Genomic DNA, 17,465 nt, shown 5'->3' with positions numbered 1-17,465 from the left:
GAATGCGTGTTTGGTTCCTTTGAGATTTCCAATTCAACCAGCTACTTGAAGGATCTGGCAATAGATGACATTTTTGAAGATATCGATACTTCGATGTACGATTCAGACTTCTGTTGCCCCCCGCTGATGTCGCCCAGACCAACACCTCTTGCTACAGAAGAACCATTGAAGACCTTTCCAACTTGTAATTCTTCTTCGGCAAACAACATTCAAATATGTAGAACAGATCTGAGTGAGTTGGACCACATCATGGAGATTCTGGTTGGATCCTGATATTTGTTTTACCCAAAGATACTTTTTGACTGCCGCTTTCATTTGGTTTCAGGATAAAAGCCACTGGAAACATTGTAAAGAATTATTTAAAACACAGCTTAAAAACAACTTGTCCGTAGTGAGGTGTCCGAAATAATTCCAAAACTCATAAACCTGGGAGGTGGCAGTCCTTTTTTTTGTTGTTGTTTTAAGAAATATTTATTTATCAGAACTGTGCAATCATCTTTTTTCCCTCCAGGGTACATGTGGAACAATAGGCACATACCCTTATCACCCTTCATGCCTCTTTCAATAAACTTTTTTACGTGCAATTTTTAATTTGTCAGAAGAATTTACATGCAAAACAAATTTCATATGAGATGATCTTTTACAAAGCCTCCACTTTATTTTTAATATCAGAGTCTATGCCGCATCAGCGTACGTCAAGTTGCGTAGTTGGATTGAACGGATGCAGACACATGACTAGAGATGGGTATATTTTAAAAATGAGACAACGCTTTGCTTTCTTTTGGTCGGAAAAGCAGATCAAGACACTTGTCAACAAAGTCTCTTGCATTTTCTAAAGCATTCAGAACTATTTATTTTTGTAAATTTTATAGTCTTTCTACATTTTACTACGTTATTTCATCATAGTTCAGATATAATGGACTTCTAGTTGGATGTGTTTAGCACTACCTCTGAGCTGAAATGCTTTAACTCTTTCCAGTGCTTCGTCTAAGACTGCAGATCCTTTTGTTTCTATTGGGTATTTTTTTCTGGGGGAAAGTACTTCTAACTCATCAAGCTGATCCTCTGACAGTGACCCGGCTGACCGGTGAAATCAAGGGTATTCAATGTTGAAAAACTTTTTTTTAAGTATTTGCAAATGTAATTTATATGTAGATTGTGCAATTTAACATTTTTCTGTCAGTATTACGTGCTTAGATTTGAAATAATCTTGGCGTTCTTTGAATTAAAACTTAATATGTACAGGTAGCTTTTTAATCTCTTTTGGGAAACACTGTCCTCCAACCTTGCTTTCACTACAAAGTTTAAGATGATTTTTTTATGTGCAATATTATTTAAAAGAGATCCACGTTCATATACCTGGCATTGTAGAAAGAAACGCTTCAAACTTAAAACTCGTAGCACCTTTGGAGGATCCTCGAGGAGTCAGCGTCGCTGTATCCTTTGAGAGACAAAGCTGAGAACGCTTCTCGCTGCACCAGTGCTGTTCTGAATGCTCCTGAGACGCTCACGATGACACGGTGCTGTGGGAGCTCAGGGGCTGCCTGTGTGCTTCCAAAGCGTTCTGGCGGTTGCTAATGATTCTTATGCTGCAGATTGTACTGAAGGATGGGGGAAAGGGGTTTGTGTGCGTGTGGCAGGTGTGTATATAAGTATCGCTAAGCGCACTCGTTAACTGAAGATGAGATTTGCAGCTATTTTTCTGTAAGGCAGTTTGGCTACCGTGTTTCAGCTTGAACTGAGGTCTGTATTGATCCTTGCTATTGTCTTCTGAAGTACACACTTGCACACTAGTGGGTTTTTTTTTTGGGGGGGAGGGGGGAGTTTTGTTTGTTGTTTTTTTTTTTTAACGATAGAACTTTTACTTTGCTCTTGAAAGCTGCAGCACCTGTCTCATAAGAAAATTTGTAGTGGTAAAAGCTTTGCTTTGGTTTTATTCTTTTTGTTTCATTTTGGTTTTGTTCTGCTGGGACTCTAAACGAACAGGGCACATGCAGAGAAAGAAAACGCTGCCCGTGTGTTGCATCTCAAAAGTTGGAGCCCTGGCCCTGCTGAAGGGGCCGTGATGTCACCTTCTGTTTCTTAGTCTTAACTGATGCTGTAGCACACCTACCTTGTGCAGAGATCTCCATTTCTTACTGTGACTGTTCGGGTTAACAGTGAGCTGCCAATACAGTTTGGTATCCCAGACCAGTGGAGAACCAGTTCAGGTCACATCCTCACAGCCATCTGGGTTGTTCTGCAACCGAAGGGTATAAATGTATTTATATGCATATAATGTATTGATTCTAATATAAAACTTCTGATCTAAAGTATTTTGAATTGCTGGATAAAGGGATTTGTTTGAAGAGTGTATAAGTAGTTCTTGAAGAGGTACAGCTTCAGAATGTACACAGATTGTGCATTGTGTATAGACTACTCTGGCTTTTCCTCAGCCTCTACTTTTGTATTAAAGATATGCCTGAATAAATCCTTGAAATATTAAGGGCCTTCTGCACTGTGATGAAGCAGAGTTATGGTTAGAAATGTCTTTAAATTCAGTGATGAGGAATAAAACGAAAAGAACCGCATTTAATTTCTTCTTGCATTTGAAAATACGGAATGTTACTATGCAGTAAAGGTATTTTGGTATGAAAATTATATCATGTAGCAAATAGCTAACAGTTAATAAATCCGCTCACCTTGCAGCCCCCACAGGGAGGCTTGCTTTGCAGCATTTACATGCTACAAGATTTTTGTACACTTCAGACGTAGATTAAATTGTTGCTACGTTTCATCAGCAGTACAAGATGTGATTTCTGTTTGATCACTTGCCACAAAGCTCTGTTTCTAATTGATTGCTTGCATCACAGTGCCAAGACCGTAAGCTGGTATGTAATGCAGTTGGGTTATGTATGGAATTATGTGCAAAGGGAAGTTTGATTATTATTATTATTATTATTATTCTTTTTTAATATGCACAAACTAATTTTAAAATCCTTCCATGTAAAATGAAGTTAGAGGCTAGTTGTGGTGGACCTATTTATTGTATGTTTGGAAATAAAAGCCACAGTTTTGCAGTTTAACCATTTATATTTCAAAGCCTTCAGTATTTCTTTTCTAAACAAGTGACCTTGCCATTCACTCTTCACTCATACCTCTGCTTTCAAGGATGTGTCCTTTGTCTATAGGTATCTACTGCAGATCGCACTGATGACTTCAGGTGTAAAGTTCTCTGTTCTCTTCCTGCTGTTAACTGCTGAAGAGTGGGGATCCCTCATCTTAATGATGACTGCAGCTGATATGTGAGGCACTTCTCCTGCCTGTTGCCCTGGAGGAGGCTGAGCACAGCCTGAACAATGTGAGTCTAGAGCTGACTTCCCAGAGATGTCCTTTTGGGCTCCGAGGGCACTGCAGCAGCATAGACCCACTCACATGGTGAGTCCTGAAACTCACTAATAGCAAAGCTGCCTTCGTGAAGATGCAGCATATTAAGGCAATGAAGGAATTGGATCATGCTGAGACTTTAGTGTGAGGTTTCTCTATTTGCTTACCTCAGCTTTAGCCACTCTGAAGGATCTGGCTTCAGCATGATGCGCAGTGCTGGTATAGCATGGCTGGCAGGGGGGGTGTAGGCAATACTCAGTGCTCTGTTTGGATCAATATTCTGTGTACAGGGAGATGTAACAAGGGTAATTTCCAGCTCACACAAGAGGGAAGTACACACAAGCAGTTAACCTACGCATGAGTTCTGTGAGTTCTATGGATATCTTTTCCCTCTAGTTTCAAACAGGAAGAAAAATGCATTTCTGTCCAGCTCTGCGGTGTAAAACTCTCACCTTGCTTTAGTTTTCCATCTTCTCAAAACCATGAGCTCTGTGGTATTTACCTTCGACAAACACAGAGTACAGCGACAAGTTCAGTTCATCAAAGCTGGAGTATCTCACGGTTGGGAGCACAGAAGTAAGATTGGAGGCGATGACATTCATAGCTTCAAATACTCTAAGTTGCGAAGCTTTTCCTCCCTGTACCGTTTTCACACAGCAAACACCTGCTCCTCCTTCAGACAGTTGTGTATTTCAGCTCTTGGTGAGTGGCAATTGTTAGTGAGCTTGGCTTCACGCCCAGGAAGGCAACAAGGAAATGACAAAAGGAAATGAACAGTGAGCATTTGTGCAAAACGCATCGTAGGGTTTCCCGTCACCCCTTGTTTCCAAAGATAAGAATAGAAGGCAAAGCTGGTCTACAGCTGAAAATGATCTACCGACGAGTTTGGAGAGGCCTGTCTCCCTTTCTGTGTGAGTATCCCCCAAATAGATTGTGTCTCAGTTCTCATGGAGGCAGCCGGGACTCTGCAGACTTGGTGCTGAATTGAATTGAATCCCATTCTCAAACTGGCAATTTATATATCAGGAATATCAGAGTTTGCTCCACATTGCGGTGCTTCAGCATTTTCTTTAGGATGCGCTTGAATGAGTTAACGTTTTGTTTTTTAAAAGAAGTTGTGCAAAGTTCCCATATTGAGAATGACAGGGACAGTAAGCTTTAACAGGTTTAGGGCTGTAGTTTGCAGCACTGTGCAGTACAAGTCCTGCTGTTAGGCTGTGGCAAGCAGGACTATGTATGGTATGTGTTTGGTAGCTGAATTAATCCAAGAGATCCTGACACAATCAGCTATAGAGATGCTTTTTATTTCAGTAAGAAACCAATGCCAGGACAAAACATTCTGATTCTGATCACGCCATTGACTCTACCTGTATTATCACAGCAGGTTCTCACACACAGCAGCTCTACCTTCTTAAACCCCAATGAAAGCCACAGGTTGCAGAAGGCTCATTTCATCATGCTAAGCAGCAGATCTCAGCTGACTCAGATTGGACCAAATGGAAGAGATGGTGTCACTTCACCACACACTTGAGCTGTGTTCAGGTTTTAGCAGGGAAACCAGGCTTTTCATCAGAGGCTTTTTAAGGCCTGAAAAGTTCCAAAGAGCAGCCTATCAAAAGGTCTTCAAAGTGTGATTGCAGCTGGATTTACTGTAAGAAAGATGAATCAGCAGCAAAACCTCACAGGATAGAATTACACTCTTTGACTTCACTAATAGATGGGATAAATTCCTTCTATCAATGTGGCTTTGGGTACCTCCTATACAGTAACAGTCACTTTCCTAACCAACACCTGCAGTCACCAGTTCTAAGCCAGCAAGAAAATGCATTCAGTTCAAAAAGAAGGAAAACAAGAAGTGCATTTGGCTCAACAAACATCACTGCTGAAAAATCTCATGTTTAGGTTGGATGTACTGAAAACGTGCTTCTTCCTTGGGATCGTTATATGTCGCATGTTCCCATTTGATGATGAGGTTTTCAGAAAGAGGTTCTGGGTGAAAAGCTGATCCTGCCTGGAATCTGGCGATGCAGAAAGCTGAGTGAAAAATTAAAAGCAAGTTAATGTTTTCTATGCTACATTAACTTAATCACTTGGCATATTTCAATCTGGTTTTAAGACAGACTTCATAAAATCAGAACGAAGGAAAAAAAGAAACACCCACAGCAGCAAGGTTTGTTCTTTCCCTTCAGAAGCCACTCCAGAATAATTTGTCTATTTGCCTTAATGTTGTATCATTCATCTTTCTACTTTCACTCCTCCTGAACTCACCTTGAACCATTTCTTTTCCTAAACTTTACCTTTGTATCTAACAAAGTTCCAAGCACGCATCCCTGCAGAACTGAATTAGGAGGGAACACACTCAAAGGTCTCCTTTGATTTCCTTTCTGAATCCTTCAACTTGGCATCTCCTAAGTACTGAACCGTGCTTCTTGTGCCCCCTTACAATGTACCATAGGAGTGAGTCTCAGGCATCTCTCTGTGTTCATCATGTCAGTCCTTTAATACACTAGTTTTCTGTCATCTTCTGATATAAACCCAGACAGTATCTTAGGTATTGTTACTCCCTCCCATCCAGTAAACAGTCTGACCAGCAGACTGGGTTGCATAGCAAATAACCTCACATTTCAGCATCCTCTATACTATATTGCTTTGCATTTGGAATGTTTTGTTTTACATTCTCTGAAGCTCTCAAACGGGTTTCAATGGGTAAAATACAACCATACATACATACAGTCCTATCAGGACCAAGTTGTTAAGCCAGCACATATGCTCTAACAGCTGACTGCTGCACAGATGAACATATGAAATATGCTGTACGCTTCCCTCAAGTACTTATGCTTAGAGAGGTTCTTACCTTGGTCTGGATCAGTGCTTTGCAGTTATTAATACTGAATCCATCAAATCTGAAGTCCTCGTTTTCTTTAGCATTTGATTCCTCAGTAACCTCATCCTGGCTCTCTGGAAAGTCCTAAGAAAACAAAATTTACATTTGCTTTACTAATGACAATCTGAGCTTAACCTAAAGAGAAGTTCCCTCTCAAATAACAACGAACACCAAACTCTACTTCCCAAAGCTGTATTTTCTCATGTTCCCCAGGTACCAAAACAGTTCTCTGTCAAAAAGAGCCCCAGACACGTGAACCAAATCACGACTTACTTAAAATGTAAAAACTAGAAAACATCTGAGAAATCAGCATTGTTTTAAAAGCAACGCAATGAAAGCATCTCGATGGGCATGGAAAGGACTGAAGGGGAAGTTACGGTGTTGGAGAAATGTCTCCCATTTCCTCCTGTTAAATGACAGCTCCTGCAATTCAGAATTGCACACAGCAGCACATCATGGCAATGAAATCATCAACTGGAATAGCTACTCTGAGAAGCACAAACAACTGATTCATGCCATCTAAATGACCAGGTTGAGCACTACGCTACCCCCCTCCCCCCCACATGCCTTTATCTGCTCGAAACAAGAGATTAAAGTTGAGATTTAAATTTGAGATTTTCAATATTGATAGTTTGTTCTCGTTTCATTTTAAAACATATTCCTCTCAAGTCTTGCGAAAACAGATGGAATCTTTTGAGGAAAAGGGAAGTGAAACACACTTCCAGTTCATATGCAATGAAAACACCCAGTGATTTCTTTAGCAGCCTCACCGAATCAAATCCAATTTTCACTTAACAGAGCGATATTAAAGACTGACATCTTTTTCATGGTCTGAGGAAAGAAAGAAAACCATTCACTACACCCACATCTGAAAGCTATTTCTACCTTCGTACCTGAAGCTGAACATACCAATGCAACAGGGTGCTACATAACTAAGAGCTCAGTGTGAAGATGATCAAAATGTAATCCCTACACAATATCAACCTTACTGACACACGATGATGAGAAAACATGAGGCCATCATTTGAGAAGGCTCTCTTTAAAGAAACTTCTGGCTCATTTAGATCTCGTTCCTCTTGTGTCTGCATGTATAGCTTACATAAAATCCAACCTGCAACCAAAGGCTGACACTGGCAAACTGGCAGACCTTTGCTCAATTACCGTTCGATTTGTGTCTATTCCAAGAACACTCAGGAGGTTTTCTTGGCAATGAGATTTACTCCAGGGATGTCTTAATCTGGGGGTATTATCTACGTCTCTAAGAGTTCTCCATATGTTTCCAGAATCGATGCTAGGAAAGAAAACACAAGGTAAGGTTAGATAAAATGCCAAGTTTCCTGTAGACATATGTCATGCTTTCTGTATGTACAGTTGTGTATTAGCCTACCTTGCTTTAAAACTCAGTCTATCTTAAAGCTGTTTCCACACTTGTTCAAAGCATCAACCCAATGCACTAATGAATCTGCAGGGTAATTAATGGAAACAGCCAACATAACTGTATGTTGAGGCTTCTCAGAGAAGGAGTGCATTAGAAGCAGATGTCAGAGTTTGTTACATGCCCACAGTTCATACTCATCTATCTATTCTGTAACATGTGGGTACAGAGTTCAGCCCTATTAATTTTCTACTTTGCATAACCCGTCCCTCAGACCTTTCTCCTCCATCTCAGTCATACTTCACTGCTGCAGCTTGCTACTATTTAACTTGCTGGTTCCTGTTCTGGACACAGATGTGCTACAAAACAGAGACCATACCAGCTGTCTTAAGGGTAAGCTAAGCGGTACTAATTGCCATTAACACAACCCCAGGAAAGAAGTCAGCTTCTGAAGCAAATATAGTTTAATGTAAAAAGTGGACACCACCTGGGTGAAGTGGGGAGGGGAAAAAAGGCGTGGGTTGTCAGCAGAAGGAGCAGCAGCACTCCTGCTTCAGATGATGGAGAACTGAGTCAGATGTGTTGTAAAGAAAGGACAAGCAAACAGGAAGAACAGGCTGCCTGCTGGCTGCTCTGGCATTCCAGAAACTGAGTCATAAGAAGGAGCACCGACAACAGGAAAAAACTGAGCAGAAATTCGTACTTCTGATATATTCTCTAACTTGCTTTCCCGTGGCTAAAACATAACCCATAATTGTTAAGGCCTACACACTAAAGGAGCACAGTGATTAAAAAGGTTCTTAAGTTTGTTGCCAGTGCCACAAATGTTTAAATTATGAAATAAACAAAGTAATTGCTCCATTACTGAGGAACTTGTTTTTTCCCTGACTAAACTCATTACCAAAGTTGATCATTTGTAAGTTCGGGAATCCCAGCATCTTCATTATTCACACCAAGTACTTGATCCAGGCTTCTTATGCTCTCGCTGGACTGTGATACAAAGACTTCTGGAAAGCCCAACTTAAATATACTCACATAGCAGTGGTCTGCCTAGAAAAAAAAGGAGAGTTTTAGTCCATGTGCTACACAGGGCAACCCCACAGTTCACAACAGAACTGATTTCCACAGACTGCATTGTTAACTGTATGTAAAATCTGTATGAATATTAATGACACAGGGAGACTGAGCCCATAGTTCAGTGCTTTGAGTATTTAACATTAGAGGAGGAAAAGCAAGAATCCAAGAGGTTCTGATGAACCTTCCTCTGTAGCTTCACAGCTGCTACGTTATGGACTGCTTTGCCTGCAAGCAGTCAAGACTTCTGCTCAAGAAAGTCAGTCCAGGCCAAAAGCAATATATGCTCACACATCAACTCAAAGCTTATTTTGCTAACAAACAGTATTTCTACTGCACCTAATGCGACCAAGTGTAACATAACTTGTGTAACAGTCACCAATAAATACTTGCACTGCACAAGTCCACATAGAAGCTGAGGTTTCTTTCTTTCTGGATGCTTGCATTTGCACCAAACTTTTTCCAGCTTATATTAAGAAGTTTGGTCTGATTTACAAACTCGTTCCTCTTCCAGCAGTGATAGGGAGGTTTGCAGGATGGACACGGCCATGAGAGATCCAAACTCATGCAAACAGGACAGGTGGAAGTAACAGGGATATCCAAAGAGCAGGAAGTGCACAAGTAACTGGAGAATGAACCCAGCCAGCTTGTTTTCCCTGCCTACCAATCAACAACCTGCTCTGAAAAACAAAAATGTGGGTACTTTGACAGGTTTATTTAATTGCAATTCAGGTGAAATAAACTGAGATATTTCCACGTTCATTTATCATGAACTCAGACAAATGCAGTGAACAGTGGAAGTACTGAGTGCGTGCACAGCCAGCAGTGCTGGCAGAGGGCTCTGTGCTTCTGAGCATGCTCCCAGGAGCACGGTGTGCCCCACGCTGCCATCCCTGATATTCAGCCCTTACTGAACTGCCTTTCCCGATGGGTGACTGCAGAGACACTCAAAGAATCCTGGATAAAACCCTCCAAATCTCACCCAAAAATATCACAATACGTTAAACTGGTGTGTAAATTGCTTTAGTGAACTTGAACTGTACGGAGGATAAAAGCATTTGAAAAGCAGAAGTCTATGGCAGAACACTTGCAGAACAAAGAAAGGAAAGCACAGCTCTGCCTTGCTTGTCATTTCTTGACCATACAGCAGGGCTGCACCCCAACCCGAGGAGTTTATGATCTCAAACAAACAATATAACAAGCACAGGAACGAATGATAAACTACATGTGTGCTCTGCTCCCAAAGGAATCTCCAACAGCACTGCAGCTGCTTCCCTAACCTAAGAAAAAAGACACTTTAAGTATGTTAATCCTGCCTGAAGTTTCATCTCATGCTGGACATTTCCTTTTGACTTTAATAAACACACACAAAAATTAAAGCAAAGGCTACAATTAGGTTAATACGTACAACTTCTAAGACAGAAACCACACAATCTGTTATATTTCTGCCCTGGTCACCACATAATCTGCTTTTTCACCGTTAAGACTGCATGTCTGAAATTCCACCCTTAGAATTTAACTTCTGTTTATGCATACCAGCAACTCATCACCAGGTATGTTGTGATCTCAGTTCTACCAATGCTAGACAGCTCACCCCATGCTCAGCACTGAGCTTTCCCAAGTAAAGCCTCTGCAAAAGGCAAAGCTCCCAGCCACAGGGACAGGGAAGCCTGGCTCCACAAAACTCTATTCCCTCCATGTTAAAGCTGATCTCGCAGGCTTTAAGCTGTGAGCTGGGAAGTGCTATTAGCTCTGTGAAAGCCTGAGTCGACTGCTCTCCTTTTTCTCACATTTTAATTGATAAAAGTAGTAAGAATGAAGTCTTGCCATTTTGTTAGTGTGCCTCCCTGTGCCTGCTAAACATTAAAACACATCAATTTCAGCACGGTAGAACCCTTATGCTGAAAAAACAACTCAGTAAGCATTCAGATTTTACTTCCAACATTGTACAAGGGAATGCATCATCCTGTGAGAGAGGAGGAATGGTATTAAATTACTTGCTATTCATTTTCTTGTATCATGTTAACTTCTACCCATGATCAGTCCAAAACGCCAGAAAGACTGCTGGGTTATTCAGGCAACGTATTACACAACAGAAGCTAATGTTTGTGTCAGTTTCTAACTCAGTTTTATGTCTGTTTATTTCGAGAAGCTTGCAGGCAACTCGGGCTTTCTGCCCACTCTATTTTTGTTACCTGCCTTCTCAGCTCTTTGCTTCCTATGCTCATTTTTGCCTGGTTTTAACTCTCACGTGCTTCAGGGCCCATTGTTTCTGAAGGGCTGACCCATTCCTGGTGCCCAGAAGAAAAGCAGCACGTTACATTCTTTAAAGCTCTCCAGCAGGATAACTGAAGGATTTATCAAAACGCTGGAAAGAAGTTATTTTTTTTTGGTCCACTGGAGTTAACTAAAAAGCAGCCTGACAGTTTCTCTCCCCGTACAGCGCTATTCTCTATAGATAAGACATTTGGACACAAACCTTAAGATGCAGGAAGCAGCAACACAAACACTTCTGGTTTTCGGTTTACTGTGAGCACTTACCTCGTCCACAGAGCTGGAAGCCTCCTGTATCGCACTGTGTAGAAATGGCTCGGAACAGAAGTGACCGTCAGCAGCACTGCAGTGTTCTCTGCTCACGCCTGTACCCCCATCAGAAGCATTTTTTGACTTCAGCACAAAGTCAGGACTGGGATGGAGTCTCTGCCATTTGCCCAGCGGTTCCCTGAAGCCCTCAAACTCCCCCCAGGAAGCACTGGGTGCTGAGCTACAGCCGCTCTCACCAGACACATCACAGCTCTGCCTGTCGTTGTTCAGTACTGGGAGGCTCTGCTCTGTTAACTCGAGGTGAGTAATTCCTTCATTATTTGTCCCTGCATTCGAGTTCCAGCCATTCTCATAGCCAGACATACCGCCCACCTCGAGCTCTGTCACACACACCCGGCGTGATGCATCTGTGCTACTGCGACTTCCCGACAGCAACAGGTTCTGCATCGTGCTTGGAAAACCACCCCCACTCAAGGCATCGTTATGTGAAATCTGTGCTGAGAAACAAAACAAAACAAAAGCCAGCAGTTAAGTTCAGCTGCATTAGAAAACTAAATGTTTCTAAAACATGACAAAATTCTTCACTTTACCCCTTAAATGTCCCCTAAATCACAGCAGGATGTCCTTCAGCCTCTCCTGCAGCACTGGCACGTGCGTGTTGTTTGGTCTCACTCCTGTGTAAGCTGCTGGCCTGCAAGGAAAGAATGGCAAATAAATACTTCTGTGATAAGGGCTGTATAGGACTGACCACCGCGAGCTGATAAGGCAGCAGAAAGAATGCTCAAGTTAAAACAAGCACATTCCAGTTCCGCACAACAGAAAATCACAGCAGTTTGGAGTCAATTTCCCATAGTTTTGCCCACATCACAAGAAAAAAGCATTACGGTAGCAGCAAGTATTTCAGGAAACGTTTAACAGAAGCTGTTGGATATTCAGGGTGTGCTGGAGTGGGTGCAGGAGTCACAAAGAACACCTCCTAGGCACTACCCAGCCCTGTAGCTCTGCCACCCAGCTGGTGCTGGCTGCACACAGAGCTCTTTTTGTCTGCGTGGGCTTTCCAGGTCCCTGAGATTACCCAAGAGGCGAATGTGACCTGCGGCACCGCAGGCACCGACAGCTCAGTTCTGTGAAAAGCAGCAGCACTCCAACTATTTAAGCAATTAAGGCTGATTTAAGAAGATTGATTTAACATCTGTGAGTTACGCACACAATGCTGCATTTATTGCTTTGGGTAAATCACATCTCCTCCAGCACCCTTCCCGCTGCTAAGCTGCAGTGAAGAGATGCAGTCACTATTAGATATTAGATAGCCCTCAGATAGAAAAATAACAGAGGTTTTTCCCAAGTTTATCCCAACACAAGGCACAAGTGACAGAGGGCACGGCCAGTCCTGCTGCAGGCAGCCCCAGATACAAATGGGCCAGGCTGGGGGGCAATGTAACCATGGGTGTCCAGAGTGATGCGAGGGTCTGAGCTGGTTGGCAGGGACATGCCCAGCCTCCTCCTTCCTATCCAAGCTGTCCTCCATGGCCTCTCTGCGCTCTCCTTCCTCAGCTCTCTGCAGCCATCCCAAGCTCAGTTGCCCCGAGAAATGCCCATTCCTCTTTACTTTAATATAAGGAAGAAACGTTTCACCTAAAGGGCACTGAGGTCCTGGCAGAAGCTGCCCAGTGAGCTGCAGGTGCCCTGAAGGTACCCAGGGCTGGGTTGGATGGGGCCATGGGCAGCCTGAGCTGGTGGAACCCATGGCAGGGCTTGGAACAGGGCGATCTGGGTTAACAAGTCCTTCTCTCCTTCAACTCACAGTTTTCCTAGTCCTCTGCCATTTCCATTGCCTCCCCCTTTGTCACCCTGGGTTGGGACAACCAGCTGTCCTGCAGCCAGGAGTCAGCTCCCACCTCCTAGAAAGAGCCATGAGATTTTAAAGTCATGGCATGCAGAATATAAGTGTTCACGTTTTCTAGTTTCTTTCTCCAAGCTGGCAGAATAAGAACATAACAGGTTGATGGTGGTGATTTGTGTTTGTTTTCAAGCTAAAATGCCCACATAATTACCAAATTCCAAGACTCTGACTTTGGGGAAAAACACAAACAAAACAGAACTCCACCCTCACACAGGAATATAAGCCCATGACAAAATGATATTAATAAGCCAACTGCAGACTGCCAGGATCTACCCCCTTCCCATCCCTTCCCCTCCAATTTTGCCCTGCCAGGCACTTGGGTGTCCCATCTCTCCTCACTTTGCTGTGGTTAGGACTCCACCTGCCTGTTGTGATGGATTAAGCTGTGGGTCAGGTGGCTGTGGCCACAGCCTGAGGGGACCGTCCCTTCTTGCACATATCTTGAAGAGCATTGGCTTTGAATGGAGGCTTCTCCAGGAGAAGGAGCACAGAGAAAACCCCTCAGGGTGTTGGCATTCCCTGTCCTCTGGGCTGGGTTTAAAATCTGGGCAGTCCCAAGCAACAGAGGGTGGTTGTAAAAGCAAGGAAAAAAGGTTTTTTGGAGCGAGGCCCAAAATAAAAAGCATTTTCTAGGCATTACAGTGCATGTGTTTTTCAGCCCAAGCACAGATATGCGTGCTCCCCTCCCACACATCTGACTCTCATTTCAGGCTGCAGTGCTTTATCTGAGGGTGAGAGGCTGAATTTGGGAGCCATGCCCAGATTCAAAGCCAGAAGAACTTTACTCAGGTCTCTGAAAGATTTTTTTCTTCTCTTTCTGCTCTGGAGCCATTTCTTACCCTCCGTGGCCATCCCGTGGCAGCCTGTGGAAATCCGACTATCTCAGCAAGGCTGTGATTCAGACCCAAAGCATCTGATACTTGTTAGAATAGCATCATTATCCTTCACTGCAGTGAGTCTGTGCTTTACAGGCCTCAGTGCTTCCAGATCTCTTAAGCTTTTAGGGAAGCTCAGGTTTTTGTTGTTTGTTTTTTCCAGCTGCTGAGATCGTTTAGCACAGCTTTACACATCCACCTTTGTCTCCTTACAACAGAAGGCAGCAGGCAGACTGTGTGAATACAGTGATGCTCTCATTGTACCACACTTTGCACATGGAAGGGACTCATGGGTTTTGCAAACCTGCCTCTGCCTTACCAAGCTCAAGCTGCCTTTAGTTATGTGAGCAGCACAGTGGCAGAGCAGTTGAGCATCAGAAGCTGCCCCAAGTCCCAGAAACCTGCAGTGCTTTGGGATATGGCCAGCTGCACCATCTGCTGGACATACCCACCCCAGCCTCTGCTCTCCAGCAAAGGCAGCCAAAAACCTACAAAAATCACCCTGAAAAAGACTGCTCAGTTGTGCTTTGGGCAGACTTTAAAACCTGAAGCATGGCCGCCCAACAAAGTGGATTCCATTCAATCCATCTGGATTAGTATCTCTCGACTCAGCCCAACTGAGTTGAACTGGTGTTAAAATTCATGTGATGTGTTTGGTGGATGAGGCTCATGATTTTGCCTGACATACAACAGCCCTTGGGATTAACCCCATAACTCCTTCAAAAATCAAACAAGACAACAGTCTCTATATAAACTGTCAGTATGCTGAATGCTTCAAACACGGTCTATAAGCTTATATTTAAACACTTCAATGTATACAGCAAGTAAAGCAGAACCTCACTATTCACAACTTCACCCCTACGAATGGCTGAATTAACTGTATTCAGGCTAAAAGATCAACCACAATGTTTTCAACAGCAGGTGGCAGCTCTCCCTTATTATCTCTTGCATGCGTGCAGCAATATACGGATACTCCTCCTGAGCAAGGGAAATAATTCATCCCCTCAGCACACTATTGGACCACCTGCTTTACGTGCTGACCACAGAAAAGCCATTTCACTGCTGGGCTGTCAGTGTAGAAAGGTACTATAGGTGTGGAAGATGAACAGCAATATACCTCCAAAAGACACTAGATGTGCAGAGATGTATGTGCTCTGGGTTTAATGGTTGTCAGTCTTCAACTCTTTGCTACCACTCCATCACCCACTGACACTTCTAGATGGAAATCCTTTCATGTCCTAAGCTGCTTTCCCTTCTGTTATCAATCTCACCTGCGGAACCCCTAATTTCTCTTATCAGTTCTCATTTTTTTTCCTACTATCCATCTACCAGCTCTTCTTCCTTTAGCCTCCTCAAAAACTCAGAGAAAACTTCAGGCCATTTTCTCACATCTTATCACCTGTGATCTGAGGAAACAGACCGACTCATTGCAACCTTCTTTCAGGCAGTTGTAGTACCCACATTTAACATTCACTGCTCCTTGCTCTATTAGAATTTCATATTAAGCTACTGTCCTGTGTCTCTTTTCTGCTGATGATCTAAAATCATCATTGAGCATCTCCATAAATCCAACAGGCTTTGCTGCCCACATTGTTTTATCAGACATCTTAGACACTCATTTATTGAAAGCATGCCTTGTAATTCCTACCGGTGCCCTGCACGCACTGTAAATTGAGTTGTGATCCCTGCAGTTTGCAGCTCACTAATCCTCTGTTTTAATGCCTGATTAGGTCCCAAATCCATTATTGTTAGTGAGATGTCAGTGCAGGGCAGGCAGGAGGACTTCATCCTCTTGGCTGAGAGTTAAGCTGCTAAAGGTACACCTGACTGGTGCCTTACCTGTGTATTAATTAGTTTGCAAGAATTTCATTAGTGCTGTTCAGAGGGGATGCTGAAAGGTCAGGTACTCCATTAGCAGTGCTGTGCTTCAGCATTAAGTTGCAGCACTTGACACTTAACAAACCTCTAGAAAAATAAGGTAAAATCAAACATTACCATTAGCACAAAAACAGTTCAAAAAACTTGAATGCAAGGAACATTTGAAAGAATACTGAATTCTATTAGTAGCATCTCTGAAGAAGATGCAAGAGATTACAAGGACCCTGGGTCTTCATGCCCCAAGTGAGCTTCAAGTGAACCACTAGGTATGAGAGTATTGCTCTTGTGCTACCAGTGCTATCACAGCCAAAACTGCAAGAGGGCAGCACGGGTTTTGTTTAATGGTTTATTTGCTTCACTGCTGAGGGCTCAATTCTAAGAGCAAAACAACTCAGTCAGAGAATTAGAGAACCTCTGCTGCCGCAGCTGGGTCTGGCCTGGGACTTAATGTCTGGATCTAAGTCCAAACTCTCCCCAGATGCCCAAGTACTTAAGATTGTGATAATCTCTATTTATGGTTAAAAGAATAAAAAAAGAAAACAAGACTAAAAAGGCTTAGCATGCGTTAGCAGCAGTCCCAGGCTTCTTGTGCTATTGTGAATGAGGTTAGCAGCGCTTTACAGAGCACCATCATAAGGTTGCAATTAGCAGTGAGAATTATTCCACAGACATTTTACATTAAAGAAAACAGTTGTAGTAAAAGCCCAGTGTTAAATTCCAGCAACATCAAAGCCTGCAGTTGGTGTAAATTAATAATACAGCAAAGCGTAAGCTTTGGATGCATAGACACACCAATAATTTACTTTTGAAAAAGCTGTTGTTTTAGAAGACTGGCCACACTTGATATTGATTTTCCATTTTGGGATAGTTTATAAAAGGGCACTAATTTATTACTAGCTTGCATACAGACATGATTTATATTGATATCAACAGGTCAGGGAAATACACGAGTTATATGGATACAAACATGCCAGGAAAAGTCATTTTGCTAACTAAAACTCTACTTAAAAACACATTTACTGAGCTACTAACTTTTATAAAATACTTCACCACAGACAAGCCCCCAGATATTCACCACCTGCTTTCTACTCACCAGCTATTCGTGTTGTATATCCTCTTTAAGAGCAGGAACTTGCCGAATAAAGTGACTTGAAAGCTTCTGAAGCCTCACAATTTTAACTGATTGCTCACAGCAGGATGTGATTCTCTCTACAGGTGAGATGGGGCCATCCGCCACCACCTGGAAAAAGCCTGAGTTCCCTCCTTTGCAATAATGAAACCAAGGTTTCTCTATTTAAATGAATTCACAGCAAGCAAAAATACTCTGAATGAAGAAATGCCTGAAGGAATACAGTGGGGGGAAATTCAGTATTTCAGATCTTGTTCTTTTTTAATTTTGTATTTCTACACAGTGTCTTTCAACATAGAAATATAAAGCTAAATTTATTGCCTATTGCTGGAGTCTCCACTAAATAAATAAGGGTTCTGAGAGCATTTGGCAGCATGTTTACAAAGGATTGTAATAGCACAAAGTACCTTCCTGAAGAATGTTCCAAATGGAGTCAC

The 17,465-nt window shown here is 42.5% G+C and overlaps 2 protein-coding genes across 6 annotated transcripts in view; one reads left to right on the top strand and one right to left on the bottom strand.

Moving 5' to 3' along the window:
- The window catches only part of LOC107315323 (SERTA domain-containing protein 2-like), a 12,541-nt gene extending 9,469 nt beyond the window's left edge, over positions 1-3,072 (top strand). For both annotated transcript variants that reach the window (XM_015865579.2, XM_015865578.2), the window contains exon 3: positions 1-3,072. This exon is cut by the window's left edge and continues 574 nt beyond it. In XM_015865579.2, the coding sequence (XP_015721065.1) occupies positions 1-273 (273 nt within the window). In that variant the 3' untranslated portion in view covers positions 274-3,072.
- A 1,579-nt stretch (positions 3,073-4,651) lies between these two features.
- CLBA1 (clathrin binding box of aftiphilin containing 1) lies at positions 4,652-17,096 on the bottom strand. Of its 4 annotated transcripts, none has more exons than XM_015865573.2 (7): positions 16,993-17,089; positions 11,834-11,934; positions 11,241-11,740; positions 8,527-8,675; positions 7,412-7,541; positions 6,221-6,334; positions 4,652-5,400 (listed from the first exon to the last, which is right to left on the bottom strand). In XM_015865573.2, the coding sequence occupies exons 3-7, from the start codon at positions 11,688-11,690 to the stop codon at positions 5,233-5,235; spliced, it is 1,011 nt and encodes a 336-aa protein (XP_015721059.1). In that variant the 5' UTR covers positions 11,691-11,740; positions 11,834-11,934; positions 16,993-17,089; the 3' UTR covers positions 4,652-5,232. The 4 variants fall into 4 exon arrangements, with proteins under 4 accessions (XP_015721059.1, XP_015721062.1, XP_015721061.1 ...); XM_015865576.2 differs by having other exon boundaries at positions 11,241-11,735; XM_015865575.2 differs by lacking the exon at positions 16,993-17,089 and adding an exon at positions 12,128-12,227.
- Between the last annotated feature and the right edge of the window lie 369 nt (positions 17,097-17,465).

Source organism: Coturnix japonica, chromosome 5 (genome assembly GCF_001577835.2).
Source record: "Coturnix japonica isolate 7356 chromosome 5, Coturnix japonica 2.1, whole genome shotgun sequence".
In the NCBI taxonomy this organism is placed as follows: Eukaryota; Metazoa; Chordata; class Aves; order Galliformes; family Phasianidae; genus Coturnix; species Coturnix japonica.
Note: the sequence above shows the minus strand (reverse complement) of the source record. Positions and strands in the feature narration are given on the sequence as shown.

Coding starts and splice junctions, on each gene's coding strand:
- CLBA1 (XM_015865573.2), bottom strand. CDS start 11,690: ATGCAGAACCTGTTGCTGTCGGGAAGTCGCAGTAGCACAGATGCATCA. Junction 7,542..8,526: donor CTTACAAATGATCAACTTTG/GTAATGAGTTTA, acceptor TTTCTTTCCTAG/CATCGATTCTGGAAACATAT. Junction 6,335..7,411: donor GAATAGACACAAATCGAACG/GTAATTGAGCAA, acceptor TTGTTTTCTTAG/GACTTTCCAGAGAGCCAGGA.